This window comes from Hemicordylus capensis, chromosome 2 (genome assembly GCF_027244095.1).
Source record: "Hemicordylus capensis ecotype Gifberg chromosome 2, rHemCap1.1.pri, whole genome shotgun sequence".
NCBI lineage: Eukaryota > Metazoa > Chordata > Lepidosauria > Squamata > Cordylidae > Hemicordylus > Hemicordylus capensis.
Window position 1 is genome coordinate 163,865,720 of NC_069658.1, and position 20,624 is coordinate 163,886,343.

Consider the following 20,624-nt stretch of genomic DNA (forward strand, 5'->3'; position numbering starts at 1 on the left):
GACTATTTTAACTGTAATTAAGGATGCTAAATTTGATTTCTGAAATATTAGCTCCCTGGACAGGCTCAGGAGATGGAGGAATCAGGAAAGTTAAATGTGGAGGCAAGAGCAGATCCTGACAGATCATGGGTGGAGTCTGGCAGAATTTGGAATTTATTGGCTTTTCAGACTTCAGTACCGCTCATTTCTCAGAACCCAGTTTTACTGGCTGGACCACTAAATTGCTAGCTGACTAGGAGCTGTGACCTCCAGCACTGAACAACATCTTAATCCTCTAGTTTTCTGCAAAGCAGAAGGTGTAATACAGGGTTTGTGTTTCATGTATTTATTTATTTTAAGAAGATACTGCAGATTCAGTACAAATCAAATTTGGTACAATCTAATAATGCATTATCTTCATTTTTAGCCTACTTTCCAGTAGGGTTATGAGATCATCCAGCATTCCATGTGTCCTTGTGTGTGTCGTCCACCCCACCCCACCCATCAACTTCGCAACACCTGGACCAATATGAACCAAATCGGGTATAGTAGTAGGACACTTCAGCGGCATAGTTTGTGAAATTGTTTTAAGTTTTTGTATATGTTTTTAACTTGTTTTATGCTATTGTTAACCACCTAGAGATGAAAGTTTGGGGTGGTGTACAAATTTGATTATTAATAATGATGATGATGATGATGATGATGTCATCCACCCCGATTTAAGATGGTGGGTGCATGAAGGTTCGAGGTGCAAATGGGCTAACTTGCAGACTGATTAATCGATCTGAACCAAATTTGGTACAGTTGTACCAAAATGTACCTGAAATAGTAGAAGTTGTACTATTCACAAGTTGTACTATTCACTCCACTTGTACCTGAAATAGTACAAGTTGTTCTAGTAAGAACTAATCTGCCTACTGTACTTTCACTATCTACAACGGGACTAAATTTGATTCAAATCGAGGTCCACAAGTTAGATCTCTTGCACCTCAAATGTTCATGCGTCTGCCATCTTGGATTGGGGTGGATGACATCATTACAAACAACACCATGTCACGACACACAGGGACACCTCAATGGTGTTGTTTGTAATGATGTCATCCACTCCAATCCAAGATGGCAGACGCATGAACATTTGAGGTGCAAGAGATCTAACTTGTGGACCTCGATTTGAATCAAATTTAGTCCCGTTGTAGATAGTGAAAGTACAGTAGGCAGATTAGTTCTTACTAGAACAACTTGTACTATTTCAGGAAATTAAACATAATCATTGTATGCATGAAAGCCAACAGCAAATGAGAAGTCACAATGAAACAGACCATACGGATCAGGGCCAAAAAATAGATATGGTCATAAGAATGGGGTAGGACTGAGAGAGATGGTCTCATTCTTTCCCCAAGATGAGGCTGTTCAAACCGATAGAAAGAAAAATGATAAGATGAGATCAGGGCTTGTGCAGCTTGTGACCCATCAAGCCAAATGCAGCTCGTTACCCAGGCAGGGCAGCATAGTGGGGTTCCATCAACATTCTGCCTTCCTGAGACTACAAAAGCCGAACGGTCATCAAAGAACTTGGCAGGCCACAGTACAAGCCTAGTGGGCTGCATTCAAGTCAAGGATTGCAGATTGTGCAGGCCAGGTTTGGATTAAAGTCAGGTAAGCAGTGCCTAATATGCCCATTTTAATGACCATTTGAGAACTTCTAGGGCTCCTGATGCCTCTGCATCTCATCTCTAAAAAGACAATGATGTCTAGAAACACAGAGGTGCTATTGTCACTATTTGAAACTTGCAAAATGATCAGGGCTGGCCGTTGCTGAGTGGGCCTCCCTCCTCTGCAGTAAGGAAACAGTTAAGCTCAGCAGACCCAGCTGAGAGGAAACCACGTGATGGAAAATCTTGAGGGGGTGGGGAGGGAGGAGACAGCTAGAGCTTTCGTAAGTGCCTGGAGGGCAGATCTTTCCAACCGCAAGGGAGGAAGCAGCAGGTTCCCTGACCAACTGCTGCGTTTTGGATGCAAAATGTTTTTTTAAATAATACCAAACCGGAGAAGACAAACATACTGATCCCCTGCAAGGAGAGCCCAGGTCTGTCCTGGGGGTGGGGGAACCTAACTGTACCATGTGAGCCGTCAAATGCTCCGCCTCCACCCATAGACCTGAATGCAAAGCAGAATGGATTTAGAAAAGCCACCTGCTTGAAATGGAAATTCTGTGCTAGAGACATGATCTGCAGAGTTGCAGTGGAGGCAGGAAGGGATCTTATATAAGGCTGTTACGATGGCAAAGCTTATCTCTGTAGAGAGAGATTGTCCACCACTGCATATTTAATGCTAGATCTCTGCATCTTATCTATACCACAGTTTCCATGTTTGGCAGTGAGCCAAAAATAGCAGTGAAACCGAAGAGGAAATCCAGTTTCTAAATATAAGTCAGTCCGACACTGAAACTCCATTTGCCAATAGGCAGATTGTACAGTTATACCCCCTGCCCTGGGGGATCTATCTGTACATGAGCGGTTCAAGGGTAAAAAGCAACCATGAGGAGAGGGAGATCAAAGGCCCATCAGAAGCAGCACTTCCAGAAAGCACTGGTCCCATCAGAACCAGCAGGAAATCTCCATACCTTTCTGTTGTGGGATCAGAGCAGTTCAGTGGATACTTCAAGTCTATGATGGTTCCATCTTTGTCTTGCAGAGATCCCTGCTGCTGTGTGTAATACTCCACCAGTTCTGACAAAGTGGCAAATTTCTCTCCCCCATAGAGGTCATAGAAATCCCCAGTATTCTGGATACGGATGTGGGTCACTTGATCACCAACTCTGCAAGGAGAAGCAGAAGTCAAGAAAGGATGGTGACACTCGAAAATGGAGAGCAGAGACATGGTTAAGCTTGTTCCTCTCCTCACTCCAGAGTTCCAGAAACGTGGGCCAGAGTACAAAAAGGGGTTAACTGAAGCTTGTGCTCACCAGGTTTTGTCTCAGCACCTCTTTTGGCTCAGTCTCAGGATATATTAAGAAATATATCCTGCTAACTGAGCAAAGAGGCACCTTTTATAAGTGGGGATTTAGCAGGGATTTAGCAGGCAGAGAGCGACTGGCCCTCTCCACCCTCAGCACAGCATCCCTTCAGTGGCTGTTGCTGGTGTCTATCTTATGTTTCTTTTTCAGATTGTGAGTCCTTTGGGGACAGGGAGCCTTTTTACGAATATAGTGAATATTTATTTACCACTTTTCAACAAAAGTTCCCAAAGCGGTGTACATAGATATAAATAAATAAATAAAATGACTCCCCTGTCCCCAAAGTGCTCACAATCTAAAAAACGAAACATGATATCGACACCAGCAACAACCACCGGAGGGATGCAGTGCTGGGGATGGATAGGGCCAGTTGCTCTCCCCCTGGTAAATAAAGAAAATTGCCACTTTGAAAAGGTACTTCTTTGCTCAGTTAGCAGGGTAATTCTATTCATTTTTATTTCTCTGTGTTAACCACTTTGGGAACTGTTGAAAAGTGGTATATAAATATTCATAGTAGCTGTAGTAGTAGTAATAATAAGTGTTTGAACCACAATGCCATTTCAAACCACAGCACATCACAATTTTGAGGCTCTGAAATGAAACAGGTGCCTGGGAAAGTGTATGGATTATGGATCCCACCTCCAGTTTTCTGGCTGTTGTTCATACTCTCTTCTGAGCACAAGCAGCAGGAAGTTTCCCACCTTTTGAAGCAAACACGAGAGTTCTAAGGTGAGGCAGGGACCAGTGGAATTAGAATTGCCACACTGACATTTTTACTCAGAGTACAATCTGAAGCAAATCTGGGGGTAATTTCTTAGGTTAAGCTTCTGAGGAATTTTGAGTTTCAAAATTCTGAGGAATTTTGAAAATAATATGATAACATTAGTGAAGTTTCTCAGGGTGTGTGGGTGGGAGGATTTGCACACCACTAGCTAGCTGGCTGGAGCAAGTGGCAATTCAGGGAGAGGAACTAAGGAGATGGAAGCTGGCCCCAGCATCAGCCTAGGAACAGGAAGGCTGAAATAAGCCATTCAAGGAAGTCTCTGAGGGAAAGTTTGCAACCTCAGACCCGGGCCACGGAAAAGGGTTTGCCTGCTCCAACTTCTGTCGACTCCCCAGAAACCAGCCTGTTTGAAAAACTGGGGGAGAAATGGGGCTGCTAACAAACCGGGGGGGGGGATCTTTTCTGGACAGTTTTTTAGTTTGTTTGTTTTTGCTTGGGGGCCAATTACTAAGCAGAATTTCCCCTCAGCTATTCTGGTTTTAGATGTAATAGGCAGCTTTTAACTGGACTACACCCCAGGTGGAGTTATTAAAAACTGCGAGGGTACCCCGAGACCCATACATTAATAGTTGGCCCCCATCCCTAGCCAGGCCTTGCCCAGTTCCAGATTTTTTGTTTGTTTGTTTCAAGAGCTGGCAAACCTAAGGGAAATGTAGCAAGCTTCAAAAGAGATTAGCTTCAATCTCAAAAAAGTGTCGTCATCTCCTCTTCATTTGCCCTATCCACTCTATTTTTCTACCTCTTGCTTCCATTCTGGCCCTTGGAGCCCCAATTCCAATTTGCCTCAGTGTTTAATTTAAAAACTAAACATGGCAACCTGCCCAAGAGAAATTACATCCATAAATCATAGTGGGCAGCCCTTTGTGCATCTGCAGGACAGGGTTGTTCATGAGAAGTCAGACCTGGATAGATGGACAGCAAAGAATCCCATGGAGACATCAGTTCACTAATGGAGACAGAAAGAAAACTGACCAGTTACCTGACAGAAAGAGAAAAATCCCCCTTGTTCTTCCGGCTGGGGCGAGCCAAAAAACTGCCATGGACTCCTCGTGCTTTGAGTAAGGTCTCAGCATCTATGCCACTCAGGTCACGATGGAACCACCTGCTTGAAGTGAGGGGGAGGAGCATAAAGGAAGGACTCAGTAAATTGGGAGAGGATGGAGGAAAGGTATTGTATGCACAAGTCAGTCTTCAAGGGGATGGTGCCCTCAAGAATCCCTTCAAGGGGACAACGCCCTCACAACCCAAGAGCGGTCAAAAAGTGTGCAGAGTTCTCCTTGTGCCACCTCCCTCCCACAGTTCTAGCTAAGCACTGGTTCACACATGCATGTTCATTATTTCTCCATGCAGCATCATGGTGACCTGCATGTGTGAACAAGCCAACACAGATCAAACATCACAAACAGAACCTTCACCTCACCTCACACACAATGCTTCAAATGGAATTGTTCACACATTCAGCCATCAGTCATCAACTGATATACACAAATTGAAAAGGTTGCCACCTTTTTCATTGGCTCAGAACCTACAACCTATAACAGCAGCCTGACACACAGCAATTTAGCAGGTGATGCTTGAGATAAATCATGCAAAAAGTTTCACCGGCTACATTTCTGTGTGCCAGGCTGCCGGTAAAAGCACGGGAGCAAGTCCAGTAAACTAGGTGACAACTCTGTACATATGGGAACCTGTCCTTAGGCAGTTTTGTTGGAGGAGGAGAGTGCCAGACATTGAGAGTGAAGGTTCTCCACTCTGTCTCAGCACCAAGTCCATAAAGCCAGACGCAACTAACAGAATGGTCTCCCTCCACCCACCCACTCACCCACACACACACATACTCCTGCATGTATACAGATGGAGCATAGTCCCTCCTAGTTCTAGTTCCTGGAGCAGATATTTCAAAGGCTAGGTCTTCCATTTGCATTCCCAGCTCCCTCCTTACCTCATTATCGTCAGGGAACAGCAGGCCAAATTTTTTTTTAAAAAAAAACAGTTTAAAAAAAGAAAGAAAGAAAAAGAAATAACAATAATTGGAGAAGCTCCTTTCAAGACCGCCGCCGATAAAGGAGAAGTCAGTGTCTAAGGTCTTGGTGAGATCTCCCAGCGCCACTGTGTGCTCCTTCCCTGCCTCTGTCCATCTACTTTATACATTTCCAATGCCCCTCAGCTTTCCATGGCTTAGTCCACTGTCTGTCCGTGATAGGGGTATAGGAGGGCAGGCAGAACAGAGGCAGACACACAGTTCAATCTAGTTGCTGTTCACGGTTACAGGAACAGGAAGCATATATAACTTATCGCTGCTCTTCACTGCAAGCTGCTATGCATGTACTTCTGCTTCTCCTTTTGGGTCTCTTCTTCTCCTTCCGTCCCCTCCTTCCCCGCCACCATTATTTCTTGGTCTGTTCTTTTTTAAAAAACAGTATATGTATCAAGCGCAAGACTCACCATCAAATTACCACCTGTGGAAAAACCAACACCAACACCAAATACAGGATGGCAAAAAAGCCACCATCTCTCAAAGGCACATGATATACAAAGAATTTAAAAAGGCTGTTTACCAAGTCATAACTTTGGCTCACATCGCCAATTGTAAGCCGGTTGTCAGTATTTTTCTGCGGAGAGATGAGGAGAATTATACCTGCAAGAACTTGCAGATATGATCTTAGAGCCACTGTCTTTCATCTTTGAGAGCCCCCAGAGAAGGTGTGTGACGTGCTGGAAGACTGGAGACAAGCAAATGTCGTCTCTTCAGAACGCGGGGAAAGTTGGATCTGAGAAACTGCAGACTAGTTAGCTTGAAGCTAATACCTGGCGCCAGGGATAGTCCAAGGTATTGTGGCACCTACGGCAAGGCACAAAACGCTGCCTTGTCCCCTGCCCCTTTTTCAGAATCAACCCTTGTAAGCTCTGAAAGTGCATGGAGAGGGAGGGAGGGTTGCCAGGCCAGCAGCCTCCTCTTGTACTTCTTTCAAGCTTTGCCCAGAGTGTGAAGGGAGGCACTCCTTGCAAAGCTCACAAGGGTCAGCTCAGTCCCAAAGAGCTACTCTGATGGTGGTTAGTGATGTGCCCGGACCGGTCCGGAGGCCATTCTACTGGCCTCCGGACCGGTCAGGACATGGGCGGTTCGGGGTTCGGAGGGATTGGGGTGGAGGGCTCCTTTAAGGGCGGGGGAGGGTTTACTTACCCCTCCCGCCACTTTCCCCCCTCCAGCGCGTGTATTCTCTTTAGTAATTGGGGCCGCCCCTTCCCCCACTTGACTGCAAAAGATAATACGCGTGCTGGAGGGGGGAAAGCGGCACGAGGGGTAAGTAAACCCTCCCCCGCCCTTAAAGGAACGCTCCACGCCAGTGCCGGACCACAGCTCCGCGGTTCCGTGCACACCCCTAATGGTGGTGGGGCGCTATTTTGCAGCCCCAATAATCCACTGCCCGAGGCAATCGCCTCACTTCACCTCATGAAAGGACCAGTGTGAAGGAGCCCGTGTTCAAATAACTGAACATAGGGCCCTCATTTTTTTCTTTTCATTTTGGTGGCACCAAAAAGGACTTATGAGCAGACCTTTTCCCATTTATGTAGTTAGTTAGTTAGTTAGACTTATATGTCGCCCTACTCCCATAGGACTCAGGGTGGCTTACAAGCAATAACATACACAGCAACACAATTCCATAAAAATATATCTTATATAACCTCATAAACCACAACCCCATACAATACTCATTCCACATGACATAATAACCATGGATTACAGGATCACTCTATGACCAGCTATCTCAGCGACCGAACACCCAGCGGAACATTTTAGTCTTACATGCCTTACGAAAGGCCAACAGATCATGGAGAGCTATTTGAGGTAACTTTTCCCACCTCCTCTCTTGCCTGCCTGAACAGCTCATCTTGCTCACCTCTTTGTTGGGATCGCCCCCACCTCCCACCGTTACCAAACCATGCATTGGATCAGGCAGGCTCCCTCCCATCTTCCGCCTTCCATCTTCACCTGTGTGCCCACCTTTGCCAACCAACACTGAACAGCTTGCTCAAGCAGGTAGGCAACCTCCCACTTCTCATTTTCACCCATGGGTGCCAAACAGCTTGCTCAAGCTGTTCCTCCTTTAGTAGATCATGGGAATGCCGTCAACATGGTGGACAGGAGCCAAACTACTTAAGGTCTCTCCGAATGGCAAAGAACTGTGTGATATTAAGAGCTTGTGTGCAAGTTGGAAACAAGGACGTACTCAGCCTCCACACACTCCCTCAGACTTGTCTTTTCTTTCCCAGAAGGATCCCACAGCCTTTTCAGACCAGCATCAGGGCTCTCGTGAGATTTCTGCAGTGCCACCTGCCAGTCAGCTCTTGCTTCCCATGAATAACCCACTCCTTTTTATTAGTCCTTCCCTGCAAACAGGGGAAAGAGGTGAATTATTGATGGAAAGCAAAAGCTGGCCAGCATGTAGCAATGCAGAAACCACACAAGGTCCTTGCTGACCTTCTGAACAGCTCGTGAAAACCACGGAGAAAGGAGGCGCAAGCCTGTGGGTGTGTGTGGAGGGCGAGTAAGCTCTCACTTCCAGCTTGCACAGAAACTCATCGTGTCATGCAGTTTTTTGCTGCCTGGAAGGACCACTGAAATAAACGAGTTAAGTTAGACATGGTTAATTTCATTAGTTTCAATGAAACTTAGTCAAGACTAACATGGTGTGGATCCTGCCTAGTGTACTTTGATTTTAGCAAAGCATTTGACAAAGTCTCCCATGAGATCCTTGCTGTTGAATAGATAATGCTACTGCCAAGCAGGTCCGCAGCTGGTTGAACAACTGTGCCCGGTGCCTGCTAATAAAGGGCTTCATATCAACCGGCTGGGAATACTGAAGTGGAAAGTGCCAGAAGGAGGCTCTGTCCCAACCTCTGTGCTCTTCAGCATTTTGAGAAATGGCGTGGAGAAGGGAGTTGAAGGGGTGCTTATCAAATCTGCAGATAGCACAAAGCTGGGAGTGGGTAGTCAATATATCAGAATTGAGATTCAAAACGATCTGGACAGACTCAAAACGTTGAGCCAAAACCAACAAGATGAAGCTCAGCAGAGACAAATGCAACATCCTGCATTTTGATAAGAAAAGTTAGAGGCACAAATCTAGAATGGGGGACATTTGACTTGGCAGCAGTACATGCGAAAAGGATCAAAGTTCCGCAGCATAAAACCACAAGTTGAACATGAGCCAGTAGTGTGATGTAGCTGCTAAAAGAGCCAGTGAGGTCTTGGGATGTATTAACAGAGGCATAGTGTCCAGATCAAAAGTAGTAATTGTTTCACTCTGTTCTGCACTGGTCAGAGTTCACTTGGAGGACTGGCCAAGACCCAGATAACCCTCTGTCAGCACACCAGGGTTTTCCAATGTGCCGGGGGGGGGGCATGATTTATGGCACTCTCTTCTTCTCTTTGAAGCCTCCTGAAACTACAGCCCTGAGGGTTGGGGGATTCGCAGCTAGATAATTTTAGTATGCACAGGAGGTTGCAGAGAGAAGGGCGGGGGGGGAGGATCACTGAAAGATTTCCTTCCCCCTCGTGCAACAGAAAACTCTGGTGCGTCAGTGGAGGGTTAGTCTGGATGTCAACCACGGTGTCCGGCTCTGGGCACTACTTTTTAAGGAAGACATTGATAAACTGGAACAGGCTCAGCGGAAGGCAACAAAGGAGATGAGGGGGGGTCTGGAAACCAGGAGCGACAGTTGAAAAAGTTAGGTATGTTTAAAGTAAAGGTAAAGTTGTGCCATCGAATCGGTGTCGACTCCTGGTGACCACAGAGCCCTGTGGTTTTCTTTGGTAGAATCCAGGAGGGGTTTCCCATTGCCATCTACCATGCAGTAGGAGATGATGCCTTTCAGCACCTTCCTATGTCGCTGCTGCCCAGTATAGGTGCTTCCCATAGAAACATACCAGCAGGGATTTGAACCGGCAACCTCTGGCTTGCCAGGCAAGTTATTTCCCCGCTGCACCAATAGCCTGCAGAAAAGAAGACTAAGCGGGGATATGATAGTAGTCTTCAAATCTCTGAAGGGCTGTCACATGGAAGAAGGAGTGGGCTTATCTGTTGCTCTTGAGGGCAGAACTAGAACAGATGGGTTGTAATTACAAGGTAATTACAATGCTAGACATTAAGAGGCATTCCCAAACCATAAGAGCTATTTGACAGTGGAACAGTTTGCTAAGTGCAGTGGTGGGGTCTCTTTTTCAAGAGGTTTTCAAATAGGGGTTGGAGAGCCATCTATCAGGGATACTGTAGAAGATTCCAGAGCTGAGCAGAGGGTTCGGACTAGAAGACCTAGCAAAGGAGGGAGGGGAGGAGAGCTGGTCTTTTGTGAGCACACATGAATTGTCTCCCTTTGCTAAGCAGGGTCTGCCCTGGTTTGCATTTGAATGGGAGACTACATGTGTGAGTACTGTAAGATCTTCCCCTTAGGGGATGGGGCCACTCTGGGATGAGTCTGTTTGTTTACATGCAGAAGGTTCCAAGTTCCCACCCTGGCACCTCTAAGATAGGGCTGAGAGAGACTCAGAGAAAGAGAGTCTGAGAGAGACTCCTGTCTGCAGCCTTGGAGAAGCCACTGCCAGTCTGTGTAGACAATAGTGAGCTAGATAGGCCAATGGTCTAACTCAGTATATGGCAGCTTCCTATGTTCCTATGACCCTTCAAGGGCCTTCCAACTCTAAAATTCTGTTCCACTCCCTGGCTGCTTCCCATACTGCTGATCAGTTGCAGAAGAGTGGTAAGATCCTCCTTATTGCTTGACAGGATGGCATCAACAGCTTGCTTATGGAGTGGTTACTCTATATGTGTACGATGGTAAGTTATCTCTGGTTCTTCATGTGCAGTTATAATTACAGTAACAGTTAGTAATAGCTGATCCCTGCTCTTTGGGGCCATCCTTTTGGGGTACACAACAGATACATATGAACCCATGAATCAGTGCTGCCCCCTTTGCTTTTGCATGAATACATTTAATTTCCCCAAACACCTGGGAAAGTCAAGATAAGCCAAGAAGTCCACACACATCTTCCACTGTACAAGTGGAGAAATGATGCACAGAGATAAAAAGGACTTGATCAAAGTCAGACAGATGGTCTGCTACAGAGGAAGGAACCAACCTCAGATGTCTCAAGTGAGAACTTAGCCCAAGCCTTCTTTTACTGCCAGCTCCTAGGCTTCCTTCCAAGGAAACTCTGGGAGGTAAAAAGTCCTTCTGTTCTTGACCAACAGCGTCCAAACACAGGATTAGAAGAACTGATTAACTAACTAGGAACATACTTATTTTATTTATTTATTTAGAAAATCAGCATGATGCAGGTATGTTGGGAAGCCATCTCAGAACTATCTTTTTAAACTGTCTCCCAGAAACTCATTCATATGAAGTGGAAATTCAGGGGGAAGAAAATGCAGTATTTTGGAAAGGGCCCTGCTTCCAAGTGAGGCAGAAAAGAGCATTACAGACTCAAGGTTCCCAAGCCTAATATTTATCCATCTATTTATTTTTTGTATATTCCGCTCTGTCCCACTGGTTCAGAGCGGCTCACAGCCTTTTTGCTAAACATCAGTGTGACTCTCAAATCCTAATATACAATACAATTTGCATATAAGGCAAAGCAAATGCACTGTTTTAGCATTTCTGATGTGTATAATTGCCAGACAGCTCTTAACTTCCCTCCCTGCCATGTTCTCAAGGAAGCAAAATGGAAAAGACAATGGAAACTTTTCTAAGGCTATCTACCAGCCTCTATTTCTACAGAGCAACAGACTCACGGCCTGCCTTTAGTAGCCACCGGGCTTCCCAAGACCCACTTTTACCTAATATGTTCATCTCTCAGTCTTTTTTCTCTTAAAATAAATCTCACCAAGAAGAAGAAATGGTAGCAGTATTACTCAGAGGTACAGCGAGGTAATTTTGGACCCTGGACTAATAGGCATACGAAGGGCCTCCTGCAAAATAAGCGTCCTCTCGTCTGGGCCAGAGTGCATTGGCGGATGAGGGGGAGAGTCTATGAAAGCCCCAATGGATTCACACAGCTTCTTAACCATTCACAAACTAACTGAGACGCAACTAGGGATGTGCACGGAACCAGGTGCTGGTGGCTCGATGGAGAGGGGGTGTCTCACTTTAAGGGTGGGGGAGGGTGCACTTACCCCTCCCTCTACTTTTCCCCTGCCAGCACCCAGTATTTTACATGTCCTATGGGGTAGCAGCATACTTCCCTGCTGCCCTGTTTGCTCTTTGGCCAGAAGTGGCTGGAAGTAGCTGGCACGTGTGTGCCTGCTGGGCACGCGAGCACCTACCCGACGTGCATGAGCGTGTGCCAGCTACTTCCAGCCACTTCTGGCCGAAGAGCAAACAGGGCAGCAGGGAAGTACGCTGCCGCCCCGTAGGATGTGTAAAATACCAGGCACCAGCAGGGGGGAAGCAAAGGGAGGGGTAAGTGCACCCTCCACCACCCTTAAAGTGAGACACATAAACCCCGCCATCGAACTTCGAACTCCCCCAGTGTTCAAACCTGTTTGGAGGCCCGTAAAAGAACCTCCAAACAGGTTCGTGCACATCCCTAGACACAACACGTGTCCCTTGCTCCACAGTTCAAACACAAAACCAACTTGGACATATAGTGCATTTAAATGGGGGGGGGGCGTTAAAATCACAACACATTTCCCTTGCTTCACAGTTCTCATGCAAACCTTGTGGATCACAAGCCAACTTGAGCATGGTGAACTTGTAAAAAAAAAAATTGTGTGCCCCTCACCACCTTTATTCAGCTATAACAGTTCCACTTTCATGAGGTGTGAAGTAGTTTGTGGATAGAGATAACTCTTTCTGGCAGCTTTACTACCATAGTGGGGAAATTAATTAAAAACCACAGGATTGACCAATTTCCTTGAAATAAAAATACACAGAGTCCTGCCATATTGGGCTAGATGTGCACCCAGTTTCAGAACAGGGGTGTGCACAAACCAAAAATCACAATACGGCTTGAATTCGAATTGAATTCAAGCCAAACTGTCTGCTGCCAAACTGGTTCAGTCGAACCGACCGGCCGGTCCATTTGACCAAACTGGTTCGGCAGTTCGGGCGATTAATAATTGTAAAGGAGAATCTAGTGACGATTCCCCTTTTCCAGTACAGGGGTGGGGGACCCTGGCAATGGTGAGGGGTGGCCGGGCAGGGGAGGCGAGAGAGGTAGAAAGTTTCTTACTAGGCAGCTGCCTTTGCCACCAGTCGCTGCCACTTGCCCCATCCTGATGCGGCCCCAAGTGAGTGCTCTGCCTTCTTTAGGAAGCCACCCATATGGCAGCAGAGTGGTTCCGGCATGCACAGATGCCAGAATCGCTCCGCCACCATATGGGCAGCTTCCTAAAGAAGGCAGAGCGCTCACTTGGGGCCACATCAGGAAGGGCAAGTGGCAGTGAGTGGCGGTGCCAGCAGCTGCACAGGCCAGGTAAGCATCTTACTCCCTCTCTTGCCACACCTGCCTGGCTGCTCCATTAGGTGCCAAACCAGTTTGCTTGAAGCAGTCCTGGTCCGGTTCAATCACGAACTGAACTGCCACCAGTTTGGTCCGTGATCGAAACTCCAAACCGGCCCAGGTCACGGCGAACCAGTTCAGCAACAAACCATTCGTGTACACCCCTGTTTCAGAACTCTAAGCCCAGCCATTCTGGAAATGTAAAGGGTTGGGCAAAGTGGGAAGAGGATGTTGTACTTTTTTACGGGGGTAGGGGGGCTTCAGTTCCAGATGAGTTTGTAATTTTCTGCCATGAAACAAGTCACTTATAGGACTTTTTTTTGAAGCTTTTTTTTAAATTCAAAGAATCATTAAAAATCATGGATTGACCAATCCTCTTCAAAAATCAGTACACAGAGGCCTGATAACATGTTCTACCTCTGTGCCCAGTTTCAGAACTCTAAGCCAAGCCATTCCAGAAATATAGAAGGGGCCCTCTTTTCCCTTGGGAAACATCTAAGAGAGTGGGCACACGAACCTTGGACCCCAGGTCCATGCCCAACAATGCCCCTGGTAATACTGGTGTAACCCACCAAACATTCAGACATGACCATGGCATGGATCTGCAGAGAACCAGGGGTAGTTGTCCCTTTGGATCACGGCTGGACTAGATTTCTATTGTTGTATGTTATGTATATATATTTGTGTGTGTATACTTTGTATCCCCTGGAAAAATTCCTCTGGATGGTCCTAGGGACAACCCACTGGTGGGTTCAACCATCAATGCATTTTGTAGAAATGGAAAGTGCAATGATTTTGGTCCTGGAAATAATTTATAAAGGTTACAGAAATGTTTGAACATGTACAAATGTCTCTGGCTCTCACTTCGACTAGCTGAAGCAGCATATTTTTCCGCCTACTTCACTTGCCATTTCAGGGAACCTTAGCTAAGCTCTCTCATAAACATATAATCCCCAAAATAAAGACCAAGTAGATATCCTAAAAGAGTTCAGTAAAGGTAAGCATGAAGTTGACATGTTAAGCAACAGCCACAGAAATCGGAATTACAGCAGGAAGGTGACATACGGGGATGGGGCCAGAGCTCAGTGGTGGAGCATCTGCTTTGGATGCAGAAGATCCCAGGTATATCTTCAGGTAGTAGGGCTGGGAAAGACTCCCGCCTGAAACCTTGGAGAGCTACGGCCAGTTAGTGTTAGGGATGTGCACAAACCTGTTCAGGGGCCCTTTTACGGGCCTCCAAACAGGTTCAAACACTGGGGGGGGGTTCGAAGTTCGAAGGCGGTGGGGGTGTCTCACTTTAAGAAAGGGAGAGGCTGCACTTACCCCTCCCTCTGCTTTCCCCCCACCGGCACCAGGTATTTTGCACGTCCTACGGGGCGGCAGCGTACTTCCCTGCTGCCCCATTTGCTCTTCAGCCGGAAGAGGCTGGAAGTAGCTGCTGGGTGTGCCCCCGCCAGGCATGTGCTCACACACATCGTGCTTGCGCATGTTGGGCAGGCAGGTGCAAGCATGCCAACTACTGCCCGCCGAAGAGCAAACGGGGTGGCAGGGAAGTACGCTGCCACCTCGTAGGACGTGTAAAATATTGGGTGCCGGTGGGGGGGGGAGTGGAAGGAGGGGTAAGGGCACCCTCCCCCGCCCTTAAAGTAAGACACACACACACCAGCATCGAGCCATCCGCACCTGGTTCCATGCACATCCCTAGTCAGTGTAGACAATTCAGAGTTAGATGATCGAATGGTCTGGCTTGTTATAAGGCAAGTAAGACTACGTCCTATGTTCCTATGTCTCGGCAAGGCGTGTCTCTTCAAAAGTGGATAGTTAATCACTGGGCCACCTTGACTGCATGAGCAGCTAAACACTTACTTGTTGAGAGAAGGAGCAAATACTTTAAAGGTTTTTTGTTGTTTGTTTGTTTTTACAACCAACCACTAGAATTCACAATACAACCTGGAAACTTTCAGGTTGCACAGAACTATTGTTCAGGTTGGATATTTTATATATTTGCCATTTCCCTTGAAATATTTTATTAGGATTAACCAATGATCAGAATGCATTTTGTGTGCTGTCAAGTTCCACAAAAGTCTTCTTCAGCTAAATATTATATTATTATTTCTTGCTTACACAGTCAGACAGGTGTTATTGACTGGTTTGTTTTATCCAGACATCAAGTCCTTCCCAAGGACCTGGGATGATAGTTATTTATTTATTTATTTATTTACACAGTCAGACAGGTGTTATTGACTGGTTTGTTTTACCCAGACATCGAGTCCTTCCCAAGGACCTGGGATGGCTGAATTTTATTGTCAATGTTGTTGCTGTTGTTATAGATATCGTCGCAGAATATAGGCTGTTACCAATAAAGTTGCTTTTTGTAATTGGCTGATGGTGATTTTTGTGACCCCTATGGTGTTGAGGTGCTCTTCAAGGTCTTTTGGAACTGCACCCAGGGCGCCAATTACCACTGGGATTATTTTGGTCTTTTTCTGCCACAGCCTTTCAATTTCAATTTGTAGATCTTTGTATTTGGTGATTTTTTTTCTATTTCTTTTTCTTCTATTCTGCTATCCCCTGGTATTGCTATGCCGATTATTTTCACTTGTTTTTCTTTCTTCTCAACTACAATTATATCTGGTGTATTGTGTGGCAGATGTTTGTTTGTAGTCGGAAGTCCCATAATATTTTTACATCTTCATTTTCTTCAACTTTTTCAATTTTATGGTCCCACCAATTTTTGGCTACAGGTAGCTTGTATTTTTTGCAGATGTTCCAGTGTATCATTCCTGCTACCTTGTCATGCCTTTGTTTGTAGTCAGTCTGTGCAATCTTTTTACAACAGCTGATTAGGTGGTCCACTGTTTCATCTGCTTCTTTACAAAGGCGGCACTTGCTGTTTGTTGTGGATTTTTCGACTTTAGCTCTTATTGCATTTATTCTTAGTGCCTGTTCTTCTGCAGCCAGTATTAAACCCTCTGTTTCTTTCTTCAAGTTGCCATTCTTAAGCCATTGCCTTCTTCTTCTTCTTCTTCTTCTTCTTCTTATTATTATTATTATTATTATTATTATTATTATTTAGCTGGAGACTTTTGTGAAACATGAAAGCACACACTGTGCTATCAAACACTTTTTATTATAATTTACTTTATAGCACTATTTTATTGTTGTTATTAATAAATAATATTTTAATAACTAAAAACAAACATTTTTCTAAGTGAACACTATGTCAAAAATATCTCCTTCCCCTCCTTTGTATTTATTTACAAGAATGGCCCCACAACAAAATGGATACCAGCCCCCCACCTGCAGTGTGCATGTATTACCTGAGCTTATGGCTGAGCATGATGAAAAAACAACAGTTAGCAACAAAGTTAGGAGGCCCTGCTGTAACTTGGGTCTTACTTCATATACAAATTTTATATTTTATGTTTTCTGGGGGTTCCTTGTGGTGAGGAATGGTGCTCAATCCTAGCTCCTTTTCATCCTGTTGTGACTGTCTTGAAGGAGTATTCTTCAAGCTGAGAAACTTCTTGCTCTTTTGGTTCAAGCCCTCCTTCTCCTATCCTTGCCACTGAGCTCCACGAGCTCCTTCTACCTGGTTGTCTTTTAAGTGTTCTCTCAGCCCATGAACATTCTGCTCCATTAAGTTACAGTGGGGCAGTCTGGGTTTTGTTTTGCTTTTTTGGCCTCCAGGATTTTTTCCTCCAGATGTTTGTGAAACCAACATATCTGCAGGTTACATTGAGTCTGTTGGTACCTCCCTCTTGCTCACAGGTGCTCTGGTTATGCATTCATAGGGATCATAACATTTCCAACTCTTTTGAAACTAGATATAAGAATTGTTTTTAACATCCAGCCTGAAGAATAGTTCTGTGCAACTTGAAAGCTTGCAGACTGCATTGCAAAATTTGGTCATTATTTTATTCACCATGATAATATTTTTGGTGGTGACAGTGAAACTGTTGTGTGTGATCTGAGTAGAGTACCCCAGCACTTCTTGCAATGTTGCAGAGGGTGCTGAAGACACAGCTTTCCAGAGTCACACCTCTGCAGCACTGGAGTTACACCCCCAGAACAGCTCCTTGGAGCAGCAAAATGGTTTGTTCTGGTCCTGCAGAAAGAAGGGCAAAAGACAAAAGGAGGAATTATATTCTCCTTGCTTCTACCTGTGAATTGAAAACCCAGCCACTGCTTCCCTTCCGTAGAAGAACTTTTCCTCCTCTCCCCAGCGGGGAGTCAAACTTGTATTTCTGTCACAAGGAAGGAGCCCTTGGAGCCACAGAGTAGGATGGATGAGGTTTGCGAACCTATTCCTGCATTAGACCATTGTTCTGTCTAGCTCAGCCGTATCTGCTTTGGCAGGAGTGCTCCAGGGTCTCAGGCAAGGGCTTGCTCTTAGGGTCTAGCCCTACTAGTACCTAAGGATCTTTTAACTGGAGGAGGTGCTGGGGGTTGGACCCAGAATGTTCTGCATGTAAAGCATGTGCTGTGGAGACAGCAAAAGCTCTGCTGCTGCAGCAACTCATTACAATTTATTATGAATGTTAAGGAGCATTTAGCAAGCAATTCAAATATGAGATTCCTTGTAATTCAGACCTGACCTGCTCCATGCCCCAACCCACTAGCTGCATTTTACATTCAACAACAATAGGCAAGAAGAGGATAAAAGAGGAAACTGGAAACCTCTATCCATGACTATCATAACATGCTTATGACACCAGGAAGCTGTAACATTTAGAGAAGAATGAAATCAAATTGTTGGGAGGGGGGGTTGTGAGGCTGGAGGGGTTATGTAGCCCAATTCCCCCTCCTGTGAAGGTTATAGCATATCATCTGACAGGGATCTGTCCTATCAAATCCTAAAATTAAGCAGCAGCCACACAATCTTGGGAGCACAGGGGCTGCATTACCTCAGAGTCCATCATCCTGAGCCACCAAGTGGGATTACAGCCGGTACTCAGGATGACAACGCAAATTCATTCAAGCCAAGGGCTGTAGAACTAGAAGGAGAGCAAAAGGACTCATCTCCTCCACCTCTGCTGTTTGTTTAAATGTGAAACACCAACTGGAAAAGGTATTTAAAAAGCTCCTCCCAAAAAGACACCATCCTTGCTTGAACCTGTCATCTGTATGGCTAATGAAATTTCCAGATTCTGTTTCCTTAAAATCTCTCTCTCTCTCTCTCTCACTCTCTCTCTCTCTCTCTCACACACACACACACACACTTGTAAGTAAAGAATTGTGTTCTTCAGCTCTCCTCTCTCTTAAGCAAAAAGTACAAACCTGCACTGGGCCAAGACATACCTGCAAGATGGCATCAGGACCCCACACACTGGGTTCCTCACTAAAAAGCCTGAGTAGGCAAGGTAGCACAGCCCACCGTCCTTCTGGGGGAAAACGAAACACAATCAGAAGCAAGATGGACAATATTCACTGAAAACAAAGAAAGATCAATGGACGTCAGGAATGAGCAAAGCAGAGTACCCTAAGGGCATTTTAAGTTATTTAATGGCTTTTACATGTACATGATTTTTTTTTTTACATTCACATAACAGTGTATATCAGAGGTATTTTTACAGTATGTCCCTTTTCATGCAGTTGACATTTCGACTCCATTATCGCACTGATAATAACTGTAAGCATGTCTCTTTTCCTTAGATTTAGTTACTTTCCAAAAGATGATACAGTTTCCCCAGTCTTCCAAAACTGCAGATATGGCTGTGTCTCTCTGCAATCATGATGTAGTAAAAGCTGTTTTCACACATAATCATGACATTCCAGATCTTCCCAGACTATTCCTCAACTGAAGGTGTTGTTTTTTTGTTTGTTGCTATTTCAGCGACTTCTACTAATTTGCCCACCAACTTCCACTTCCCTTTTAAAGCAATTTCATTTCACCTTCTAGTAAAACTACCTGTGCTGTAAAAGTCAACCCACCTCCTGTGAATGCACTAACCCCATTGAGAATATCGTCCCCAAAGACATGAATCATATTGCACTGCTACTGGGTGTGTATGTCAAAATATAGCGGTTGTAAAAATCCAACAGCTACATGCTGACATTGCCAAAATTTGTTGGGTGGGTGGGGTGGGGGTGGGGAGAAATATACGTGTTCCTTCATTCTTACAGCAGTTATTGACCCAGGGACCAAAGCAGGAAGCCCAGCCTGGCCCAGAGCAGGCCCTTTCCCCAGGTACACCCATATTAAATCGAAGCAGAAAAAAGGCTCAGAACTCAGTTACCTGCCTAGGTTCTTCCTTAGTGGCATAGGGGTGGTGGAAGCAGGAGGAAGCCCCAGATCAAATAGCCGGGCCCAGCACACAAGGCTCCATTCTTTCCTCTTGCAAATGTCTCCCGAGAGCGGTAGTTAATAAATACACAGGAGGCTTTAGGGAGGGGAGAGGCTAAACCTGAGGGGAGCAGGTAACCAGGGGAGGGGCTGTCTGTTCTCTCCACCCCCATCCACCTTCAGCTGGGGCCCTCACTAGGTGGATCCCTGAGCAATCTGCAACACAGCCATCCCGGCCTGATCTAGATACCTCTTTCAAAACCCTCTCAGTCTCCACTTCTTTTCAGCCAGGTTTGCTGTCTCCTCACGATGCAGTTTGACAACTCAGTCCTGAGCCTTGCCCGTTTCCAGACACGCTGTCTCTTTTTCAGATGGAAAGCTTGAGGAGCAATTCCTCACTTAAATTGGTGGGGAGGAAAGATACTTTTGCAGGAGGGGGCTGTTTTTTTGGAGGGGTCCTCAAAGGGGAGGGATGTGCATCCTGCTGTTTTAAGTCTTATTATTCGCAGCAGTGCCCACGCCCCTCTCTGAGTTTATACATCATTTTAAGTGCAAAATTACTCCTGGTCAGTACAAATGTGCTGTTTTATTGTGTGTGTGTTTTTTAAGTCTTATCCTTGAAAATGCAAACATGAAAATGAGAGTTGTAAAGCCAAACAGCTTAAACTATGGGCAGGAATTGTTTTTTCTTTAATATTTCCTGAAAGTCTTTGTGTCTTTTTAAAAAAACTCATGCATTTTGAATTATCAGTCATAAGCCTTCTTATGCAACAGATTTTATCAAATGTGCTCAAGTTGTGTTAAGGTACATGTTGAATACTTTTCAAAATGTTGTTTTTAAATATGCGGTTATAAATTTGTGTCTTGACTGTATCATTTATTTATTTATTTATTTATTGTTTATACAGTCAGACAGGTGTTGTTGACTGGTTTGTTTTATCCAGACATTGAGTCCTTCCCAAGGACCTGGGATGGCTGAATTATTATTATTATTATTTTATATTTTATATCCAGCACTCTAACCACTACACCATGCTGGCTGGTGCACATGACTGAA

At 45.2% G+C, this 20,624-nt stretch overlaps 1 protein-coding gene and 1 long non-coding RNA gene across 3 annotated transcripts in view; both read right to left on the reverse strand.

Annotated features, from left to right (window-relative positions):
* The window catches only part of PTPN6 (protein tyrosine phosphatase non-receptor type 6), a 45,391-nt gene extending 39,824 nt beyond the window's left edge, over positions 1–5,567 (reverse strand). Inside the window, exons 1-2 of one of the 2 annotated variants that reach the window (XR_008315183.1) lie at positions 4,759–5,567; positions 2,603–2,797 (exon numbers count right to left, since the gene is read on the reverse strand). Coding sequence is in view for 1 of the 2 variants with exons in the window: in XM_053290801.1 (XP_053146776.1) it covers positions 2,603–2,797; positions 4,759–4,907 (344 nt within the window). In the remaining variant the exon portion in view is untranslated. The remainder of the gene's footprint in view (positions 1–2,602; positions 2,798–4,758) is intronic. The other variant, XM_053290801.1, reaches the window with a different exon arrangement.
* A 9,391-nt stretch (positions 5,568–14,958) lies between these two features.
* Positions 14,959–19,639, reverse strand: LOC128342846 (uncharacterized). Its single transcript, XR_008315191.1, has 3 exons — positions 19,521–19,639; positions 18,583–18,665; positions 14,959–17,389 (listed from the first exon to the last, which is right to left on the reverse strand). It is a non-coding gene; the product is annotated as an uncharacterized LOC128342846 (long non-coding RNA).
* Between the last annotated feature and the right edge of the window lie 985 nt (positions 19,640–20,624).